We start from the raw sequence: 20301 nt of genomic DNA, 5'->3' as shown, positions 1-20301 counted from the left end.
GCCCTGGCCCCGCCCTCCCTGTCCAGGCTCCTCCCCTCGGCTCGCCCCCACCCTCCCACTCGGCCCCGCCCCCAGCGTGCCTTGCGTGGCGGCGGCCCGGAAGCTGGCGTGGCGCGGCGGCGGCGGCGTGCGGGCTTTCTGAGGCGGGACTTCCGACGGGGTTCGCGAGCGTCCGGTCTCCGGGATATGAAGGTGAGCGCCGCGGCGGCGGCTGGGCAGGGTGGCGTCCGCGTCCCGCGTTCCGGCGTGTGCTTCCCCGCCTCCTACGGCCTCCGTTCCCCTCCGCGGAGCGAGCGCGCGGGGGGTGCGTGTGAGAGCAGGAGGCGCGGCACGAGGGAGAACGGGTGTGACAGCGGTGTGGACGAGAGGGAGTGGTGTGGGCGGGTGTGAGGGAGTGTGAGAGTGGGTGTGACAGCGGGTGTGGACGAGAGTGGGTGCGAGAGCCGGTGTGGATGAGAGGCGGTGTGTGAGTGGGTGTGACAGCGGGTGTGGACGAAAGGGGATGTGAGAGCGGGTGTGAGTGAGTGCGTCTGAGAGCGGGTGTGGATGAAGGACGCGGGGCGGGAGCTTGCGGGCGCGAGCGGCAGCACGTGGCTTGGCCGGCGTGGGGCCCGGACCCCGGGCGCGGTGGGCCGCGCCGGGCTGGCTCCTTCTTGACCTCGACCCGCTAGTATCCTCCGCTCCCCCTGCGCATGGCAGGCTGCCTCGGGCTTCCTCCGCTGAGGGAACAAGACGGTGGCCCACAGTGTGGACAGAACCCGAGGTTAACGTCCTCCGGAGCTGGGGTCTTCCTGCTCTTACGCCGCCTTCACTTCCAAGTGCACTCGGCCCTCCCCGCAGGAACACAGCTAGCTCCAAAGTTTGTGCTCACAGGCAAGAATCTGTGACGGACCTTACCCGCGCTGTGGGGACGGCAGCATTCTGTTCACGGGACATTCGGCTCGGGGTCCTGCCAGGTGTTGGTGATGGTCGCTCAGGGCACGGTGGTCAGCATTTCTCAAATTGCATGTCACTGAGCAGAGACAGGTTTGATGGATTAAAACCAGTATCTTAAGAATGAAGTGGAGGGCTTCCCTGGTGGCACAGTGGTTAAGAATCCGCGTGCCAACGCAGGGAACACGGTTTCGAGCCCTGGTCCGGGAAGATCCCACATGCTGCAGAGCAGCTGGTCCCGTGCACCACAGCTACTGAGCCCGCGTGCCACAACTACTGAAGCCCGCGAGCCACAACTACTGAGCCTGCATGCCACAACGACTGAAGCCTGTGCGCCTAGAGCCCGTGCTCCGCAACAAGAGAAGCCACCGCAATGAGAAACCCACGCATCGCGACAAAGAGCAACCCCCAGTCGCCGCAACTAGAGAAAGCCTGCGCACAGCAACGAAGACCCAACGCAGCCATAAATAAATAAATAAATAAATTTATAATAAATAAATAAACAGGACCCTACTGTGCGTGTGCACTTTGTGACGTTTGTACTAGGGGGTCATGAGCACCGTGGTGCCCTCTGTATTCTGGCATCTGGGAGTGCAGGGTATTGAACACCGCTGCAGTGAGCATCTTCGAGCATTTTCAACGTAAGCGGGATGTCCCCCAAAGTGGGATTTTTGAAAAAGAAACACGTGTTGGAAAGTATAATATTTGTGACCAGGTTGTCACCCGAAAAGGTCTGATCAACTTGGATTCTCAGGAACGGCTGTGAGAGTGATGCTGCCCCAGGTCCTCAGGTCACATCATGCTCTCAGTCCTTGCCAGTGCCTGGGGGCGGCAGAGGGGGGACCAAAACGCTCAGCTCACTGTCTTATCTCAGCTTCCGATCCTTTGGTTGCTGGTGGGGGTGGGGGTGGGGTCTGTGTGTTACGGAGGGGTGTCTGTATTATGGGGTGTCTCTGTGTGTTACACCTTTTCACGTCCTTTCTGTATTTTATAGTGGGCATTTTTTTATTAGAGTGTCTTATTTTCAGTTTGTAAGAGTTTTTTGCATGTTGTGTGTAGATAAGGAATAGAAATTCATTGTCAAGTATGTTCCAAGTGTTTTCTTGTTTTGCATATCATTTCTTTAAATTTGCTTTTCGTTGGGACTTCCCCGGTGGTCCAGTGGGTAAGACTCCGTGCTCCCTATGCCGCAGCCCGGGTTCGATGGCTGATCAGGGAACTAGATCCCACATGCCTCAACTAAGAAGCCCGCATGCTGCAGCTAAAAGGTCCCACATGCCACGACGAAGATCCCGCGTGCTGCAACTAAGACCGTGCACAGCCTAAATAAATAAATATATTTTTTAAAGCAAATAAATAAATTTGCTTTTTGTTTCCTAAGTGAAAGCCTCACGTTTTTACATAGTAAACTCTAGTGATGTTTCTTATCATAACCTTTACTGTTGCTGATTTAGGTGGAAAAGCCTCCCCGCTCCAGCCCCTGTCCCTGAGTTTACGTACACAGGCACCCATATTTTTTTCTAGTCCTTTCCATGGCTCTGTTCTTTCACACTTCAGCCAGTAGCTCGTGGCCAGAATATTTTGGGGTTTGAGGGTGGAGAGCCAGTCTTTTCCTAGTTGGCTGGCTGTGGTTAGGGCGGCCACGCGGCAGTGGGGCAGGGTTCACCGGCCTGCAGCAAGGAAGGCCCTTCCTGGGTGTCTGAGGGATGCCAGGACCCAGCGGTGCTGACAGCTGGACTCTGGCCATTGGGGCTTGCTCAGTGCCCAGCTTAGTGCTGGGAGGCCCCAGGCACTGTTAGGACCATTGCTGCAGTAGGCAGAGGGGACACCCTTCCTGCTGGGGGTCTCCACGGGCTCTGCTCTCTCTGCAGCCCCCTGGACCCCAAGGTTGGACCCTGCTGTGACACGCCCACCATGCGGGTGCTCCTCGGCACACTCTGGCTTGCCCTGGCCTGCGGCTCTGTTCACGCCACCCTGTCAAAGTCAGATGCCAAAAAGGCTGCCTCGAAGACGCTGCTGGAGAAGGTAAGGGCAGTCTGGAGATGGGCCAAAGGGCTGAGCCATCGCGCCTCCTTGCCCACTGGGGCTGTGAGCCGAGAGCTTGGCCTCTGGGCAGCCTGTGCTGTGCTGCCCCAGGGCTCTGGCTGGCTGGCCTCGGCGGGAGCAGCTTCTGGTGCTGGGGCCCGAGGGTGCGCCTGCCCCTGCTGGGCTGACCTGTGATGTGCCACGTTTCCGCCCTCACCCTGCCTTCTGTTTCTTTCGACCCCTGCACTCTTCACTGCTTCACTGAGCAAATCAGGAGAGAGCCACGCCGGGTTTGGCTGTGTCTTTGTGCCTTTTTTCTGAGGCAGCCCTGGGGAGTCAGAGTGAGTCTTCGGGGACTGTCAGCTCCTCAAGGCAGGCCTTTACCTGCGGTCTCCTGCTCAGCAGCTCCGTGTAGATCCTGGGACACACCCCTGCTGAACAAGAGGACCGCTGCTGTCCCTGGGCTTCTTCCTGGGGACGAACCCTCACAGCTTCCTCCCTGTTCCTTCTGTTTCAGACTCAGTTTTCAGGCAAGCCCGTCCACGAGCGGGGTCTGGTGGTGACAGACCTCAGAGCCGAGGATGTGGTTCTCGAGCATCGCAGCTACTGCTCAGCGAAGGCCCACAAAAGGCACTTTGCTGGGGACATCTTGGGCTATGTCACGCCAGTAAGCCAGGCCGTGGGGTGGGCAGGGAGGTCCCAAGGGCAAGGTGGCTGCTCGGGTCTGTCTGCGTTCTCACCTCCCCTGGCCGCTGCCACCATGGGGGTGTGGCGGGAGCCATGCCTCCCAGAGAAGTGGCCGGGATCGTGCCAAGCGTCCCGTTCCCCATGGCGCGGGCAGCTTTGCAGTGCCCCCATCCCAACGTGGCTCTCAGGCCCTCTGCCCCAGCTGCAAGCAGGCTCACCCATTCTCCGTTCTCTGCCAGTGGAACAGACACGGCTACGATGTCGCCAAGATCTTCGGGGGCAAGTTCACCCACATCGCGCCTGTGTGGCTGCAGCTGAAGAGGCACGGCCGCGAGATGTTTGAGGTCACGGGCCTTGACGACGTGGACCAAGGTGCTCGCCCCGCTGCTCGTCTGCGCTCGCCCCAGGGGTCTGGGAGGGTGTGAGTGTGTGCCAGCGTGATGACTACCTGGCATCGACCCGCATCCCTGTTGCCCTTGGGGGTTTGTAGACAGTGTCCAGGGAGGAGGCGTCCAAGACAGCGTCCAGGAGGGGGCGAAGCCTGGCTATCCTGACAGCCGTGTTTTGCATCTGTGTTTGCCCAGATGTCCTCCCTTTTGGGTTCAGAGAGAGGAGGTGTTAGCTGGTGGTGGGGTTCCCAGAGCTGGGAGGGCAGTGTGTTGGAGGACACGGCCGGGCAGCATCAGTGCCTGGCCTCTGGATGCCCCTCAGCTCTGAGAGATGGTCCCAGGCGCCTCGGAGTCATCGCCCCTGGAGCAGCCACTTGCCCCTGGCCCTGACTGTCCTGCAGGGGGAGGAGGGGCAGTGCAGGGCCCACAGACTCTCCCCTGCCCCCCTCCCTTTGTTCTCCTCTTGGCGGGTAGGTCAAGTCTTCATGTGGGCAGGGGGCTGTGTCCCCACATTGACTGGCTTCTCCACGTCCCACAGGGTGGATGCGGGCAGTCAGGAAGCAGGCCAAGGGCCTACGTGTGGGTGAGTCCAGTGGGCCTGCAGGGTCAGGGTTGTGGGCCCTTAGGCCATACACCACGGGTGGAGGTCCTGGAGCTCCCTGTGGGTGGGTGAGTGGCCCCAGGGTCTTCACGCCTGCCTGGTAACCCAGGCTATGCTGCCTAGCGCGTCGGTCACTCTCCCAACAGCTCAGAAATGAGGCCGCCCCAGCCCAGCACTCACAGCCCTCAGTCCAGCCAGAGCCCTGTGGCCCTCCCGCCCACCCAGCTCAGCCCACCAAGGCCAGCCCGCCTTCACCTGTGGTCTTGCCCTCCCATCGCTTCATTCACCCACGAGTGTTTATCGAGGGCCCTGGGGGCTGCGCCCAAGGGTGACGCTCACCCTGCCCTGCCCGTCCTGGAGCTCATGGCTGGCGAGGGAGGGACCCATTGCAAAGTGCAGTGGGGTTGGGGAGGGAGGCTTGGGGGTCTAGGGGCACGTCACAGCTGAGCAGGAGGAACGGGGGCGCGGGGCTGGGAGGGGACCTGCAGCTGGGCCAACGGGGAGCCGGCGGAGGCTGGTCCAGCCGGAGGCAGGCGGGAGGCGGCGGACGGGCCAGCATCCGGGCACTCGGGGGCCTGGTGTGTCGGGAGGAGAGGGTGCGCATCTCCGTCCTTCCCCAGCGCGCCCTGGTGCCCCGCCCTCGCCCAGCCACCTTGCACTGGGATGACCTCACTGGGTGCCTGGCTATGGTCACTCTGCTCTGGAAGCCAAGGGCCAGCCTGTGGGCAGGGCCGGCACAGAGGGTCACAGTCTCTGCGGGTCTGTCCCCAGTGCCTCGGCTCCGGTTCGAGGACTGGACGTACGAGGACTTTCAGAATGTCCTGGACAGCGAGGACGAGATAGAGGAGCTCAGCAGGACCGTCGTCCAGGTGGCCAAGGTGACGCCCGGTGCCTGCGCAGCCACCACCGGCTGCCTTGGGCTCCCTCTGGCCACCATGCGTCTCGGGGGCAGGGGCTTCCCTTGGGCAATGCCCAGCTGCCGGCTACCCTCCCGGGAGGGGACCCCTCCTGGTAGCTGGTGCTGAGCTGCAGGGAGGGGAGAACCCTTCAGGACCCTGGGGTCAGGTTTGGGGGAGGCACACCAGTGGATGGGGCACACGAGAGCCCCAGCTCCTCTGCTACTGGCTCCTTTGGGGACCCCCACGCCGCCTCCTTCAGAGAGGGGCTTCCAGGCCTGCAGCCTGGCCCTCGGGCTGAGGCCTGGTTGGGTGGGAGGAAGCAGGGCTGGCTCTGCGCCTCCCTCCCACCCCTTCCTCCTGGGACCCTCCTCACCAGCCCCTGTTCCTCTCAGAGCCAGCACTTTGACGGCCTGGTGGTGGAGGTCTGGAACCAGCTGCTGATCCAGAAGCACGCGTGAGTGGGCTGTGGGCGGCGTGCAGGCCCCCAGGTGTCAGGAAGAGGCTGGAGGAAGGATGTGGGGGGACCTCGTGTGGGAGGAGGGCCTGCTTCCCACAGTCTGCCCCTGGGGGTGGGGATGGCACCCCGAGAAAGTCGGACAGTGGCTCCAAGAGGCCCGGGAGCAGCTGCGGGCAGGTGGCCAGCTGAGACGCCTACATGGTTGGCCTGGTGGAGCATCCAGGGGACTTTGAGAAGAGGCGGCCGTGCAGGGCCGGGGCCCTTGGAGCAGGTGGCCACAGAGTCCTCTGGGAAAGGGATCTGCCGCCTAGGCCCACAGGCTCTGCATCAGCCGGCCTGGGTGGGTGCCGCATGGTCCCCTCGAAGCAGCATCCACCCTGCGCATGAGGCTCACGGCCAGTGACCTGGCAGGGCGGGACGGGGGCAGGTCCCCTGCAGGAGCCGCTGCCCCTGGTTCTGTCAGGGCCATGGGGTCAGCCCCACAGGTGGCGGAGGAGAGACTGAGTTCCGCCCGGGGCGGCCTGCATGCTAGGTGCCGCCCAGCGGCTGGTGCCAGGGCAGGACAGGCTGCAGCCGGTTCCGGAACTGGCTGTCCGCTTCCTTTCCTGCACCTGAGCCCCCACTTCTCCACGTGTGCCAGACCCTGGGGGGAGCCCTGGGCAGGGCTCCTCTTCTACCCTCCCGCAGCTGCAGGCGGCGCTCTGCCTGCTTGAAGACAGCGTCCGTGGGGTCCCCTGCCTCTCGATGCAGGGGGAGGCGCATTGTCGAGGGGTCTGTGTGGGGGGACAGGCCTCCTACCCGAGGCCCAGAGGAAGCTGCGCCTGGAGCCAGGCATGCCGGGGGCTCTCTGCCTGGGTGGGGGTAGGGAGACTCCACTATTGGCCTTGGGAACGGCGGTGGCCTGGGCCCAGGCCCCCAGCCACAGTGCCTGCTTCTCGGTGCTCAGACCCCTGCCCCAGTGGGTGCCTCTGAAAGGCTCCCTCTCTGTCCACTTCGGCCCCGGGAGGGCCCCAAGGCTGGAGCTCGGGAGGAGGATGGGTGGAGACAGCCAGGTTGAGAGCGTGGAGGATACCCACGTCTGTCGGGAGCCGACGCAGCACCTGCACGTCGGGGGCCCTGGCTTTTGGCCGAGAGACGATCCCCCCACCCCCTCGGCTCTGCCTCCGTCCTTGCTGGGTGGTGACCCTGCTGAGGAGACCTTATGGCACCTTCTGAGAAGGGGGTGCAGCTGGGCAAGGAGGTGCCGGAGCACCTCTATACCCCGGGGGCTCCTGGCGGGTGGGGGGCGGGGTGCCCGGAGGAGGGTGGAGGCTGGCCAGCCTGGTCAATGGCTTTGGACACTGCTGCCTGGGAGCTGCTTCCGAGGACGGGCCTGGCCATGGCGGGCATGACAGGGACGTCCATGGTCCTGTGCCCACCTGTCACCCTCTTTAGGCTTCTGTTTCCTACCCAAAGTGCCAGGTCACCCTGGAAAGGCCTGTTTGGTGTGATGCGAGGCAGTGGCCCCTTGTCCACGTGCCACCCCGGGGTGCGGGTCCCCCAGGCCCTTCCGTGAAAGCCTCCCGGGGAGGAGTGTGCGGGGCTGCCCGGCCCTGGCGAGAGGCCCGTCTCCTGCATTCACACCCAGCAAGCGGGCGGGCGGGAGGGCGGGCAGCCGAGGGGAAGCCCCAGGGACTCTGTCCCAGCAGACCGGCCCGGTCCCCGCTGATCAGGTGCTTCCCCCGGGCCATGAGGCCACCTCCCCCTTCTCACAGAGAGGGAATCCCCTGGGTGGTCCCAGAAGCCAGGAAGGCACCCAACAGTGACAGGTGCTGACAGCTTCTGGCCTCAGGGAGGTGCCGGCCCCTTCCAGCCCGTGTGCTCCCCCGAGGGCGCCCCTGACCACCTACAATCAAAGCCAGAGCGGAGTGACCTTGGCCCGGGATTGCTCCCACTGAGCAGGGGCCACCTGGGAGGCTCTGAGAGGCTGCCACAGTCCAGTGGTCAGTGCACACCAGGCCCCATGGCAGCCTTGGCAGGATGACCAGCAGCTGTGCTTGCCCCACCCCCCTTGCTTTTTGCAGACTTGTTCTGGGGCTGCGGGCCGGGGCAGCCCCTCTGACCTTCCTGCACTTGGTAGTTGGGGTGGGGGGGGCACTTGCTGCCCGTTCTCCAGACGGAGGTGGCTCCTGAGGGGCTGCACAAAGGACCCAGGTCGGTCACTGGCCCCACAGCCTCTCAGGCACGGTGACGGTGGTCTCCGGGACTGGGGTGTCCTGATGAGTGCTCCCAGGCTGTGCCAGAGCCACTGTCCCGCCCGTCTGAGATACTGCCACCTCCCACACGCCTAGGGTCCAGGCGAACCCGTGACGCTGCTGTCTCCTCTGCCCCCTGCCTGGTGGCCCGCTGCCCGCGGAGACTCTTCCCCACGTCCAGGCACTACCGGTCGAGCACATGCCAGTGCCCCCTCCTTATTTCCCCCTGGGGCCAAGGCACCCTGAGTTCGGTATCCCGGTATCTGCAGGGCCGGGGGTGGCTGTGTGAGGGGGCTGGGCCAGCCGCCACCCTGGGGTGGGAGGTCAGGGCCCCCTCGTCACAAGGCCTCATCAGTGGAGCCGCCCCCTCAGTGGAGTTCTCATCTCAAGGCACCTCCCGGGTGCAGCAGGGCCCTCAGCATGGCCTGAGGCGTTTCGTGGCCCAGGCTGACCTGGCCACCAGCAGGCCAGCATGCCAAGTCCACATGGGTCCTTCCTCCCTGCCCGGCTGTGTATCTGGGAGGGTCCAGAGGTGATGGGGCGCCACACTGACCCTCCTCTGCTCTCCACCCTGCTCTTGTGGGGAGGGAGGGGCCTTGAGTGTGAGGAAGGATGGGGGCTGGGCAGGCAGTTTAGGTGGAGGGCGATCCCCGCGGTGTCTGCCAGGCCCCCTGGTGCATCCACCCTGGAGCCCGTACCTCCAAGGCAGAACGTGGCTGTGAGGGGCGTCTGCCCACAGCGGGGGTCTTGGCCCAGCTGCTCCTGACCTGTCCTGTTTCGTTGCAGGGGCCTCATTCACCTGCTCACCCACGTGGCCGAGGCACTGCACCAGGCCCGGCTGCTAGCCTTCTTGGTCATCCCGCCCGCTGTCGCCCCTGGGTAAGTGCCATGCTTGCTTGGCCAGGGGAGGCCCTTCCTGGTCACTGCCCAGCCCCGCCCAGGTACATACTGGCCACCGCATGTGTCGACGGGGATCCTCATCAGCACACACGGACACCTCGGTGGCCTCGGCATGCCCTCATGCGTCAGCGGGTCAAGGCTGCGTCCTTACACCTGAGCACTTGAAACCGTGTTGTTTAGACTTGCTCCGCGCTCCTGCTGGTCCCTGGCGAGGCCCCGGGCACCCCGGTGCAGGGCCTGTGCCCCTTTAGGCCCCAGGAGGTCAGGGCTCCCGCCGCTGAGCCCAGCTGCTCATGTCCTGCCTTGAGATGAGGACTTGGGGGCGGCTCCACTGATGAGGCCTTGTGACGAGGGGGCCCTGACCTCCCAGCCCCATCTCACAGCCACCCCCAGCCCTGCACACACCGGGACACAGAGCCCAGTGAGGCAGCTCTTCCAGAACTCCCGGGACAGGGAGGTGCGGGGCCCGAGTGCCAAGTCAGGTGGCCTGACTCCCACACCCAGCCTGTGCTGGGCGCGGAGGAGGCCAGATCACAAAGTGAGGACAGAGGGCACCCTGGAGCCAAGTGGCGGGTCGATGGCGCACAGAGGCCCAGGGCTGCTGCCTGCGCTCTGCCTGGTCTCCGCTGGCTCCCGGGGCAGCCTGGGCCTCAGTGCACTGCTCTGGAAGGACCGCTGTCCACGCATCTTGTCACCCCTGGCTGTCGGTTCGCTCTGCAGCGCAGGCCAGTTAACAGGAGCAGGTGGGCAGCTCTGGGACCCGAGCTATCTGGCGACCCTGACGCTCACAGGCCGATAGCCCCACACAGAGGAGCCTGCGGGCGCTCCGAGGCCAAGGCCACGGCCACCACAGCAGGCACCTGCCGCTCCCAGGTTGGCTGCCCACCCTTTGCTTGGCGCTCGCGCCCCCGGAGCCCCCACGCGTCACCAGAGGCCTGGGCGGTGGTCCCACCCAAGCCCAAGGGCCTCGGCCTCCCTCGCGACTCTTCTCCCCACCTTTCCAGGGCCCTCAGCCTCGTGTGTGCTCCTGTGTGCAACACATGCGTGTGATAGGCCGGCGGCAGCAGGGGCCACCAGTCCTCCTAGGATGGGGGGCCCCGTTCTGGAAGAGCCGGGGGTGGCAGACACAGAGCCTGTGGGCTCGGCTGCAGATGTGGGCACCCGTTTCCGGGGTCTCCTGGTTTCTGTGATGGTTCGGGGTGAGGTGCTGTGGCCGGTGGAGCCCCGGTTGCCCTTTGTGGTCAGGGGCCGTCGGCAGAGACAAGCTCCTCGGAAGCTGGGGCAGCCCTCCAGGCTCGGCAGGGGAGAGTTTGGTTGCCTGGCCGGGGGTGGGACCCCAGGGGCCTTGCTTGCAGCCCCTCCCTGCTGACACCCCTCCACTCCCCAGAGCCTCGGGCCTCGCAGCTTCTGACGGGTGCAGAGAGCAGACTCCCAGCCCACGTGCTGGAGAGTGTGTGTGTGTGTTGGGGGTGACTGGGCCGGACGCCCATGGAGGGGCTGGTCTCTGGGCTTGGCCTGGAAGGGCGGGAGGGCTTGGGACAGGGTGGGGAGCAGCTTTCCGCCTGGTGCCCTCTCTACCCAGGAGTCCGGCCTGAGCTTCTGTCCCCTAGGCAGGAAGTAGATGGTGTGAGCCAGGGCCGCTCTCTCACCCTGCGGTGACCCGGGGAGGAAGTGCCCAACACCTGGCAGCCGAGGAGGTGACCGGAGGGAGGAGACCGTGGCCAGGGCTGGAGGCATGGGTCCTGGGCACTGCCGCTGAGCTGTGGCCCAGTCTGGCCTGCCCCTGCTGGCAGCCAGGGGTGTGTTTGGGGGGGCGCAGGCCTGGGCTGCACCCCCGCGGCTGGCGAGCAAGCCCTGCTCTCTCCAGAGGCTCTGGCGGCCTCGGAGTTTGTCTCATCGTTGACTTCTGTTTTGCCATGCTTCTGGACAGCAGCCCCAGCAGAGGAGCCAGGGAGACGTAAACAGTCTTTCTGGGGTTTTCTGCAGCATCAGTCGCCTCACAAAGGCTGCGCTGCCCCCCACAGGAACAGCCGCCCCAGGAGGGGCTGTGTGTGTGGCGCCAGGGCCGGCGTGCCTTTGCTGCTGTGCGCCTTGGTCTGGGGCCTCCCTCCAGGGGCTGCTGGCACAGCCGCCATCCTGACCTTGAGCCCTGCTCCCGAGGTCGCGCCTCGGCCCCCGTTGACGTTCCAGCACCAGTCAGCTGGTTTAATCAGAGCCCTGGGCCGTCCTCGCTCTGGAGGGGGCTCTGAGTTAGTTCCCGCCCCGGCTTCTCAGGCTGTATCTTCTGAGGATCCAGCACTCCCGGAACCCTCAGGAAAGTACTGGCCTCAGGCATGGAGGGCTGGCTTCCTTCCCAGGACCTGCCCTGCGGTGAGCTCGCATCCTCACGGGCAGGTGCCCACCTTGACGGGTGCTGCAGCCACCCCCGTGGTTTCCCGTGGTTTCGGGCAGGCCATCTCCCCACAGTCAGGAAGGGGATGGGTGGGGGTCCTTCTCTGGGCGAGCCTCCTCGTGTCTCGGGGGAAACTGTCTAGAGCAGCGATCCCCAACCTTCTTGGCACCAGGGACCGGTTTTGTGGAAGACAGTTTTTGCACGGGCAGGGGGCGGGGGGTGGCTCAGGCGGTAGTGGGAGCGACGGGGAGCGGCGGATGAAGCTCCGCTCGCTTGCCCACTGCTCGCCTCCTGCTGTGTGGCCCAATCCTGACAGGCCGCGGACCAGTGGCGGTCTGAGGACCGGGGGTTGAGGACCGCTGGTCTAGAGGCCACACCATGTCCATTGTCCGTGGCCATGTGGAGAGGGGAGGCCAGGCCACACGACGTCTACCAGGGCCACTTCATCTTGCGATGCCCCGAGGAGACGCGGGCGCTGCCCCAGCACCACCTCTGGCAGCTTCAGGGTCTCGGGGGGGAAGGATCCCGTGGGGCAGGCCGGCCTTCTGGAGGGGAGGGGTGCCTGCAGTCAGACGGGTAGTGACTCAGTGAGAAGCACCTGGCAGCCCCGGGCGCCCAGACATGAGGTGTGGCCAGGGGCCATGAGGTGGTCAGAGCCTTGGGAAGCAGAGGGGCTGGTGGGCCAGGGCGGCCCCTGCAGCCCTTTGGGACGTGCACTTGATGTCGGCAGGAGCAGCGGCCCCCGGCATGGTGGGCGCAGGCCACACAGAGCAGCGCCTGCCTCTGACGGGGCTGCAGCTGAAACCAGCGAAGGCGGCGGCTCGGGGAGTCACGCAGGATGGGAACCTGCACCAGTCTCCTCCCCGAGCAGCAGACTTCCTGGAACAGTGTGACTGGGAGGAGGGGGGCTTGGGAAGCATCCTCCGTGACCCCCGTGGCCGTTGTTGAGAGTGTTTGTGTAAGAAATAGTCGGCCAGTGAAAGGCTGTTTGCTGTGCTGATTGGGTTTGAGCAGAAGGGTTTCTTCTTACGGGCTGAGTGAGGCCAGCAGGGCAACAGGCCTCCTGGTGCCCCCCACCAGAGTTCGTTGCCCCCTGCCCCTCGCCGGCCTCCCCTTCACACCTGGTACCAGCGCTTTCAGGACCCCTGGGGGTGGGATCCCCTCTCCTAGTTGAGCAGGGAATGTCTCCTGGAAGGCCCCGGTGCTGCAGTGACCAGGACATGAGACACAGGGGCATACTCCCTGCTGGGCCACTGCACTGCTCAGCTCGCGACCCTGCCTCCCCTCGTGAGCCATTGAATCGAAACGGTTGGGCTGGGTGTCCATGGGTTCCTGAGCGAACGTCCACCTGGGGACGGGTGAGCTTTTGAATTGTGGAAACCTCTTCCTGGAGCTGATGGCATCCGCTCTTTCTGGGGTGCCCCAGGCCCTCCTCACACAGGCCCGTCTCTATCTTTGGGGCTGAGCTGGGAGGAAAACGCCGTCTGCCGGCCTGGCGTCTTCTAGCTGACTTTAGAGGGCCGGTCTGGAGTGTGGCCACAGGGAGCATGGCTGTCACCACCCGGTGAAGCATCTGCTCCCCAGGTGTGTCCCCGAGCTCCCTGCCACGGCAGGTGCCCGTCACTGAGTGTTGCTTCATCCCACTCAGGGGCGGGCTTTGGGGTCCTGGGGTCGCTGGCTGGTGCTGCTGGTGCTCAGGCCCCACGGGTGCCTCGTGTCTCTGGGGGGCCTGGGCCTGGCCTCCCGGCTGCTCCCTCCAGAGGTGGCGGCTGGGGCAGGCTTTGCTCAGCTGGAGTGGGGCAGCCTTCAGATGGGTTATCTCAGGGCTGCCTGGACCCCGTGGAACCGGTGACCATGGCTGAGGTCCACACAGTGGGCTGCCCCTGCCCCTGCCCAGGGATTGGAGGTGCTGGCTGAGAAGAGGGATTCTCTCTGCTCACATTGCGGGGTGAGCAGAGGGCCCCGCCACCCTGGGACAAGGCTGCAGTCCTAGGGGCTGCTGCAGGCAGAGCGGGTGGGCTAGCGGACCAGGTGTGTCCAGCAGACAGGCCACCTGGGCTCCCGCCTGTCCCAGGCCTGAGGCCTTGGGAGGGAGGGCGCTCTGCTCATGGCACCGTGCTCGCAGCTGAGATGAAGCGGGGCTGGCCTGGGGCACCTGTGCCCACGTAGGGGTGGGCCCTCCCAGAGCTGGGCTAATCGCGGTCTCCAGTGCACTGGGCAGGAGGGGAGCCGGGTCTCTGCTGGACCTCCAGCAGCAGGCACTGCCCGTCAGGACCCAGCTGCGGGCCATCCCCTGTAACCGAGCGCTGGGTCACTCTCCAGGGAAAGTGACCTGTGGTGTCTCCTGACGTGGAGGAGGAAGGGGCGTGAGCTGGGAGCCCGCACAGCCGGCTTGCCGTGCCCTCTGCTGAGCCCAGGTGTCAGCTGGGGCGGGGCTGGAGGGGCTGTGCGAGCTGGGTGTGGTGACCACGCCGTCTCACTGCAGGACCAACAAGCTGGGCATGTTCACGCACAAGGAGCTTGAGCAGCTGGCCCCCGTGCTGGATGGCTTCAGCCTCATGACCTATGACTACTCCACAGCGCAGCAGTGAGTGGGGGCACCCCGGGGCCCCGTGCGCTCTGGCTTGGCACAGAGATGCTCCCCCGACCAGGGGCCTGGATGCTCAGGCGAGGTCCAGCTTCCCACGAGCCTGCTCAGGGCCACGCTTTGTCAGCTCTCGGTTCCAGGCACATGAAGGGCCCGGTCTCTTCTTCCCAAAGCCCACAATTGGCCTTGCATTGGGCGACCTTCTCCTTTTGGGGGTCACGTGACACAGGGCAGCGGGCACCCCCATGGGAATGCCATCCCGGGGTGTCCATCCACGCCTATGTGATCCTGGCCACCACATGGCGGCTGCGGTGCTGGGCCTGCCTCGCTGCCCAGGAGAAGGTGCTCCCGTGGCCGGGGGCATCATGCTGCTGCCTCTGTCCATCTCGGGCCTTCACCTGAGCCTCTCGGCTGACTGCAGGGGCCCACCTGCCTGCTGCCGTCCTTCCCACTCCGCGTGTGGGCCCCACCCCAACCTGGGGCGCCCTGAGGCCTCTGTCTGCCGCTGAACGCACTTCTCCTTGGCCCTGCAGGGCCGGCCCCAGCGCACCGCTGTCCTGGGTGCGAGCCTGCGTCCAGGTCCTGGACCCCAAGTCCAAGTGGCGGAGCAAGATCCTGCTGGGACTCAACTTCTACGGCATGGACTACTCAGCCTCCAAGGACATCCGCGAGCCTGTCATCGGGGCCAGGTGAGCCGGCGGCTGCCCCATGCCAGGTGGCTTCCTGTGCCGTCTGCCACGGTGCCCTCGTGTCAGGAGGTGTGCGTCTCCCAGAAGTGAGGGGGTGTGGCTAGGAGGAGGCCTGGCAGGGTCTGACCACGTACCAGGTGCCTGCAGGGTGCTGTCCCAGTGCCCTCTCTTCCCCTGGGTCGGCGGGGGCGTGGCCCCCATCTGGCCCGAGCAGCATGCGGCCCCCCGGCCTCCTCTCCTTCAGCCTGAAGGACGCCCTTTGTGTTGCTTACTAGGCATTTATACCAGTGTTGAATCCTCTTCCGTTTTATCTTGCCGGGTTTGGGGGAGATGTTTGTGCTGGATGTGGGGTTCTGGGTTGCCAGCTTGTTCCAGGACCTTGACGGTGTTGCTTTGCCATCTTCCGGTGCATTCTGTCCCACGAGACACTCGTCACCTGGTTTCTCCACACGTATCACCACCAAGCACTACTGCGCTGTGATTACCAGGCGCCTCCACGTAGGCTTCTTTACATTTTTTTCCACCTGGTTTTCGTTGAGTTTTTTAGATTTGTGCATTTATCCTTTTCATCATATTTGGGAAGGTTATAGTCTATTCTTTTCTAGTATTTTTCTTGTCCTTCCCTTTCTCTCCTCTTCTTCCGGGCCCATGCGTACTCGTGTGTCAGGCCAGTCTATTTGTCCCCCCATCCGCTGACACTCACTTTATTTTTTTGGCCTCTGTTTTCTTCTGTTCAGTTTTCCTTGCCCGAGTGCCCCCACCCCACCGCTTCCTCCTCCCTCCCAGGGCCCTGGCTGGCCATCTGCCGCCTGCTGCCCGCACCCTGGGTGAGCCTTGGTCAGGGGATGGGGCCCCCAGCTGGCCCCTGGGGTTGCACTTGACCTCCTTTGTCCACAGCCTGATTTCTTCCAGCCCTTCCCCGGTGTGCAGGGCAGGGTTGACCCCTGGGCCTTGGGGCTCTGGGGGTCGTGGGGAGAGGCCTCTCCCAGGGCTGGTCAGCAGCCCTCCCCCTCCCAGGGCCAGATAGTTCGGATCTGGGGAACCAGATGGGCAGGCTTAGTGAGGCCGCCTGCAGATGGATGCTGTTCCGTGGGAGCGGGGAGGGCTGCCTCTGCAGGGGGTGAGCGTGTTCACCCAGGTCCGGCCCCCCAGAAACACAGCTCACCAGGATGCGCCCCTCAGCCGGTCTCCACCCCGGAACTCACTACAACAGCCTCTGTTCCCTGAGCAGACGACAGGCCAGGTGTGAGGGGCAGGTGAGCCCCATGGCCGCCGGAGTCTCTCCATCTCTTCCGCTGACAGAAGCCCAGGCCAGCCTGGCCCAGGATTATCTGCTCTCCCGTCTCAGCCACTCCAGCGCTGAGACCCTGGCCTTCTGTGGCAGGTGTCCCCGGTCCCCTCAGGCAGTGGGGGATTAGCGGCCTCACCATCTGCTCCCGCACACGGAGCCAGGACCCCGAGGCAGGGGCGGGAGGCCAGCTCTGTCAGGCCGGGGGTTGGCCTTCTGGCCTCCATCAGCCAGGCCCGCATTCTGTGCCTGCCACAGCGGGAGGGGGCGGAGGGCAGGCTGTTTGTGCACATTCTGGGTTCTCCACTGACCGCCCCCCCACAGCCTCTGTTGGCCTTCCCTGGGTGACACGCAGACCCCATCATGACCACGGCCAGGCTCCTGTGTGCGTGGCCTCGTCACTCCCCAACTTTGAGGAGTCTGGGCGGCTGTGAAACACCCCGGGAGGGCCCAGGGCTCCCCTGCCTGCAGGCTCATGTCACCCCACGTGCCGTTCTGGGTGCTGATCCGTGGGTCCCCACGGCTGCCGAGCCCCCATTCTGGGAGGCCCTCCCACTGCCCTGGTGGCCAGGGTGCCCGGCTAGCCCCGTGAGTGCTCTCAAGCCAAGTGGGCACCCATACTCCTGCATCTTTGGGACCTACAGCCCCACCCCGCCTGGCCTCTCCTGCCCCTGCCTCCCAGGGACCTCAAGGAGAGCCAGCCGCAGCAGAACACGGCCAGATGGGTCCCCAAGGGTGGGCCATGTCTGGCAGACCCCGTGCCCCTGCTCAGAGGTAGGTCTCTTCTTGGGCCAGGCCACCAGAGGCCAAGGGCACAGAGGCTCGGGGAAGCTCTCCCTGTGTGGCCGTCCTGCGCCGGGGTCTCACTCTGCCTAGGGGCGACTGGTGGCACCTGGTCCCAGGGCTGCCTGAGTGGGGGCGTGGGGTTCACACCCCACTCTGCTGCTCCGCGTCCCCGGGGCTGCACCCAGGCGGGTGTGAGGGCCTGTGTGGCCCCAGCCCTGGCACCGCCAAGCCTCGGCCTTCAGAGGGGAGGGACCAGGTGCTCTCAGGGGTCTGGCTGAACCCCGACAGAGACCCCAGCCTCAGCCAGCCCTGCAGCCTCACCACCTCCAGCAGGTAGCAGATTTTGAGGGGAAGTCCCGGAGGAGGAGTGCACACAGCCAGAGCTCCCCAGACGTGAGGGCCCAGAGCCACCTGCCCGCCAGCACCTGCCCTGGGACTCGGGGGCTCAGGGACAGGCTGGGTCAGGATGCCTCACCCTTCCCCACACATCCCATCCCCACATATCCCACATTTGTCTCAGCCACGTAGCTGACGTTGGATCAAAAGCTGCAGATGACATCAAGCATCCCAAGAGCGTTGCACTAATTAAGTATAACGCAATAATTTTGGACGCTTCGAGCTGGTTGATGGGGGTCGTGGCTGTTCCTGGCCCAGGCCCCGTGGGAGCAAATCCAGACGTCCCCTGGACGGCCACCACCTCATTTCCCACTGCTCTGTCCAGCCCCGACCCCCTGCCGATGTGCAAGGTGCAGCCTGGAGCATCGCAGCCCCCTCCCTGGGCCCAGGCTGCAGGTCTCCGGCCTGTCTGGGCATCGGCTGCGTGCCAGAAGACACGGGGTGAGCTGGAGACCCCAGTTGTCTTGGCCATGCGGCACCTCGGGTACCGGCCTGTCCTCTGTGTGTCCTCTGTTGGGTGGGGAGGGGTTCTCAACCCCTGCTCCTGGCAGTGAGGCGGGGCCTCCCATGGGCTTGGGGCAGCTGTGTCCACAGCAAGGAGGCAGGCTGAGGACAACTTGGCCTCTGAAAGGGCCCAGAAACCACTGCCGTGGACTGTTGTTCCCGAGGTGGGGGGACGTGGTGGGGGGTGCCGAGGCCGCCCTCGTTCTCGTTCATCCTCAGGCCTGCGGCTGGCCCCAAACCTCCCCCGCAACTGCAGCACCCCAGGCTGACCCCGGGGGCGCCTGCCCGCACCACCGGCCCAGCATGCGCTGCGCCCACAGCGCGGGGCCCGCGCTCCACCCGCACGCAGTGCCGCCAGCTCAGGGTGCGGCATGAGCTTTGAAGCACGGCCACGGCCTCTGCTCACATCTCAGCAGCCTCTCGGGGTCTCTGTCCTCCCCCTACCTCCAGTGAGGACCCGGCCGCCGCAGCCCTGGCCCTGACCCTGACCCTGACCCGAGTGTTCCAGACCCCGTCCCATGGTCCTGCTTCCTGTCTTTTCTTCATGTCTGGGCCACACGCGTGGCCCTCCCACCTGACCCGGTGTGCTGCAGGCACTCCGCAGACCATCGGGATGTGATGACACCCCGCATCCTGCTGCCCTCGGGTGGCCTCACCCCTTCCGTGATGGCAGAGGCCACCTCCACCCCGTCCAGGTGCTCGGGTGGGCAGGGGAGGGGCCCCGCACCCACGCCCAGCCTCCCCCAGGTACATCCAGACGCTGAAGGACCACCGGCCCCAGATGGTGTGGGACAGCCAGGCCGCAGAGCACTTCTTCGAGTACAAGAAGTGAGTGTCCGGGGGCGGCCCCAAGTGATGCGGGCCTCGAGCTCGGCCTCTGCCCCTGAGGGCCGGCCTGGCCCGAGGAGGGGCACCTGAGGCCTTGGCTGGGGGGTGGGGGGAGGGGCAGAGGCGAGTGGGAGTCAGGCCGGCAGACTGAGGGTTGTGCTGTCTTGCAGAAGCCGCGGTGGGAGGCACGTCGTCTTCTACCCGACGCTGAAGGTGCGCGTGGGCCCTGACGCTGGGCGTGGGGGCAGCAGACACAAGCCCTTCCCCAGCAACCCTGGCCCTCAGCTCGGCTGTGGTGGGCAGGGGTCGGCAGGTGGCCCACGGGGGGTCAGGCGGGCAGGGCAGGGCCGACACTCCCGCTGCTTCAGTCCTTGCAGGTGCGGCTGGAGCTGGCCAGGGAGCTGGGCGTCGGGCTGTCCATCTGGGAGCTGGGCCAGGGCCTGGACTACTTCTACGACCTGCTGTAAGCCTGGCCTGGAGCCGGCCTGAGCTTTTGCAAGAGACGGGGGGAGTGACAGGCAAAATACAGACTCTTCCATTTCCCGTGCTGTGTGCGCTGCGGCCTTGGGCGGGGGCAGGGCGGCCTGGGACCCCGGGCTCCTCATCAGTGACGGGGGCGGGCAGTCCGGGGGGTGGGGGACAACGGGCCCTGAGGATGCAGGCCCCTCTGGCCCAGCCCTGGCTGGCTGCCCGCTGGTGGCCGGTGACGGCGGGACCCACAGTCCCCACCCCGCAGGCTGGCAGGGAGTGCTGCACGGCCTGCCGATCACTGTGGGTCTGGAGGCTCCGGGACAGCCCCAGGCTCCCCGACACTTGAACGCTCCGGTGGGCGTCACCCCAGGGCCGTGCAGAGGGGCCCCGGCCTCCCCCTGCAGGTGCTGGCTCAGCCTACCTGCCTGGGAGCCCGATGGGCACCACACAGCGAGGGTGGGGGCGCCACGGCGGAGACCGGGGCTCCGAGAGGCTGGCCGCGCCCCACAGTGGTGCCGCGGGCTGTGTGGCCACTGTGGAACGACAGTTCACCACAGGCCCACTGCCCGCTGGGAACGGCCACGCTCCCAGGAGGGAGCAGTGGGAGAAGCCCTGGGTTGCCAGGAGCTGAAGGACAGTGGACCCCCAGCCCTCGCCCCCTCGGTGGGCCCGCTGGCCCCAAGCAGGTGAATCCGCCTGTGATGGTGCTGCTTGCTGAACCCGCTGGTCAGACGCTGTGCGTGAGCCCAGGGTGCAGCGGCTGTGGGACGTGACTGGGGGAGGGTCCTAAGGGAAACGTATCTGTCCTCGGGGTCAGGGCCTGGCTGGGCCCTCGGCACCTGTCCCACGGAAGAACCCTACTGCTCCTGGTGGGGCTGGAGGTCTGGCCTCGTGGCCCACCAGCGGAAACTAGGCTGGCTGGCGGCAGCCCACCTGGACACCCCACTTCTACCAGCGTGGGCTTCAGGCGGGCACTTGGAATGGTAGGTCAGATGCCCCCCCCACCTGCCTGTGCCAGCCCGTCTCCCCAAGGCCCTCAGCCCCACGCTGCCCGCCACACCCCTGGCTGTGGTCCCAAGGGTGGGACTGTAGGCCGGTCCCCATGGCTTCAAAGGCCTGGTCGGGAGGGGAGCAAGGAGGCCGAGGCACCAGGAATGGGCGCTGGGCTGTGGTGCGGGGCGGCCTGCAGGAGCTGGGGCGTGAGGGGGCAGGGCCAGCTGTGGGCCCACAGCGTG

At 65.4% G+C, this 20301-nt stretch overlaps 1 protein-coding gene across 1 annotated transcript; it reads left to right on the top strand.

Annotated features, from left to right (window-relative positions):
* The first annotated feature begins 172 nt into the window (after window positions 1–172).
* On the top strand, window positions 173–19138 carry CHID1 (chitinase domain containing 1). The gene is made up of 13 exons (XM_079708534.1): window positions 173–192; window positions 2805–2958; window positions 3476–3625; window positions 3885–4017; window positions 4573–4617; window positions 5407–5513; window positions 5927–5988; window positions 9012–9104; window positions 14003–14104; window positions 14638–14793; window positions 18515–18595; window positions 18766–18808; window positions 18964–19138. The coding sequence occupies exons 2-13, from the start codon at window positions 2848–2850 to the stop codon at window positions 19060–19062; spliced, it is 1182 nt and encodes a 393-aa protein (XP_079564660.1). The 5' UTR covers window positions 173–192; window positions 2805–2847; the 3' UTR covers window positions 19063–19138.
* The last annotated feature ends 1163 nt before the right edge of the window (window positions 19139–20301 follow it).

This window comes from Hyperoodon ampullatus, assembly GCF_949752795.1.
Source record: "Hyperoodon ampullatus genome assembly, chromosome: 7".
In the NCBI taxonomy this organism is placed as follows: domain Eukaryota; kingdom Metazoa; phylum Chordata; class Mammalia; order Artiodactyla; family Ziphiidae; genus Hyperoodon; species Hyperoodon ampullatus.
This window is presented reverse-complemented; position numbering and strand designations above follow the sequence as displayed.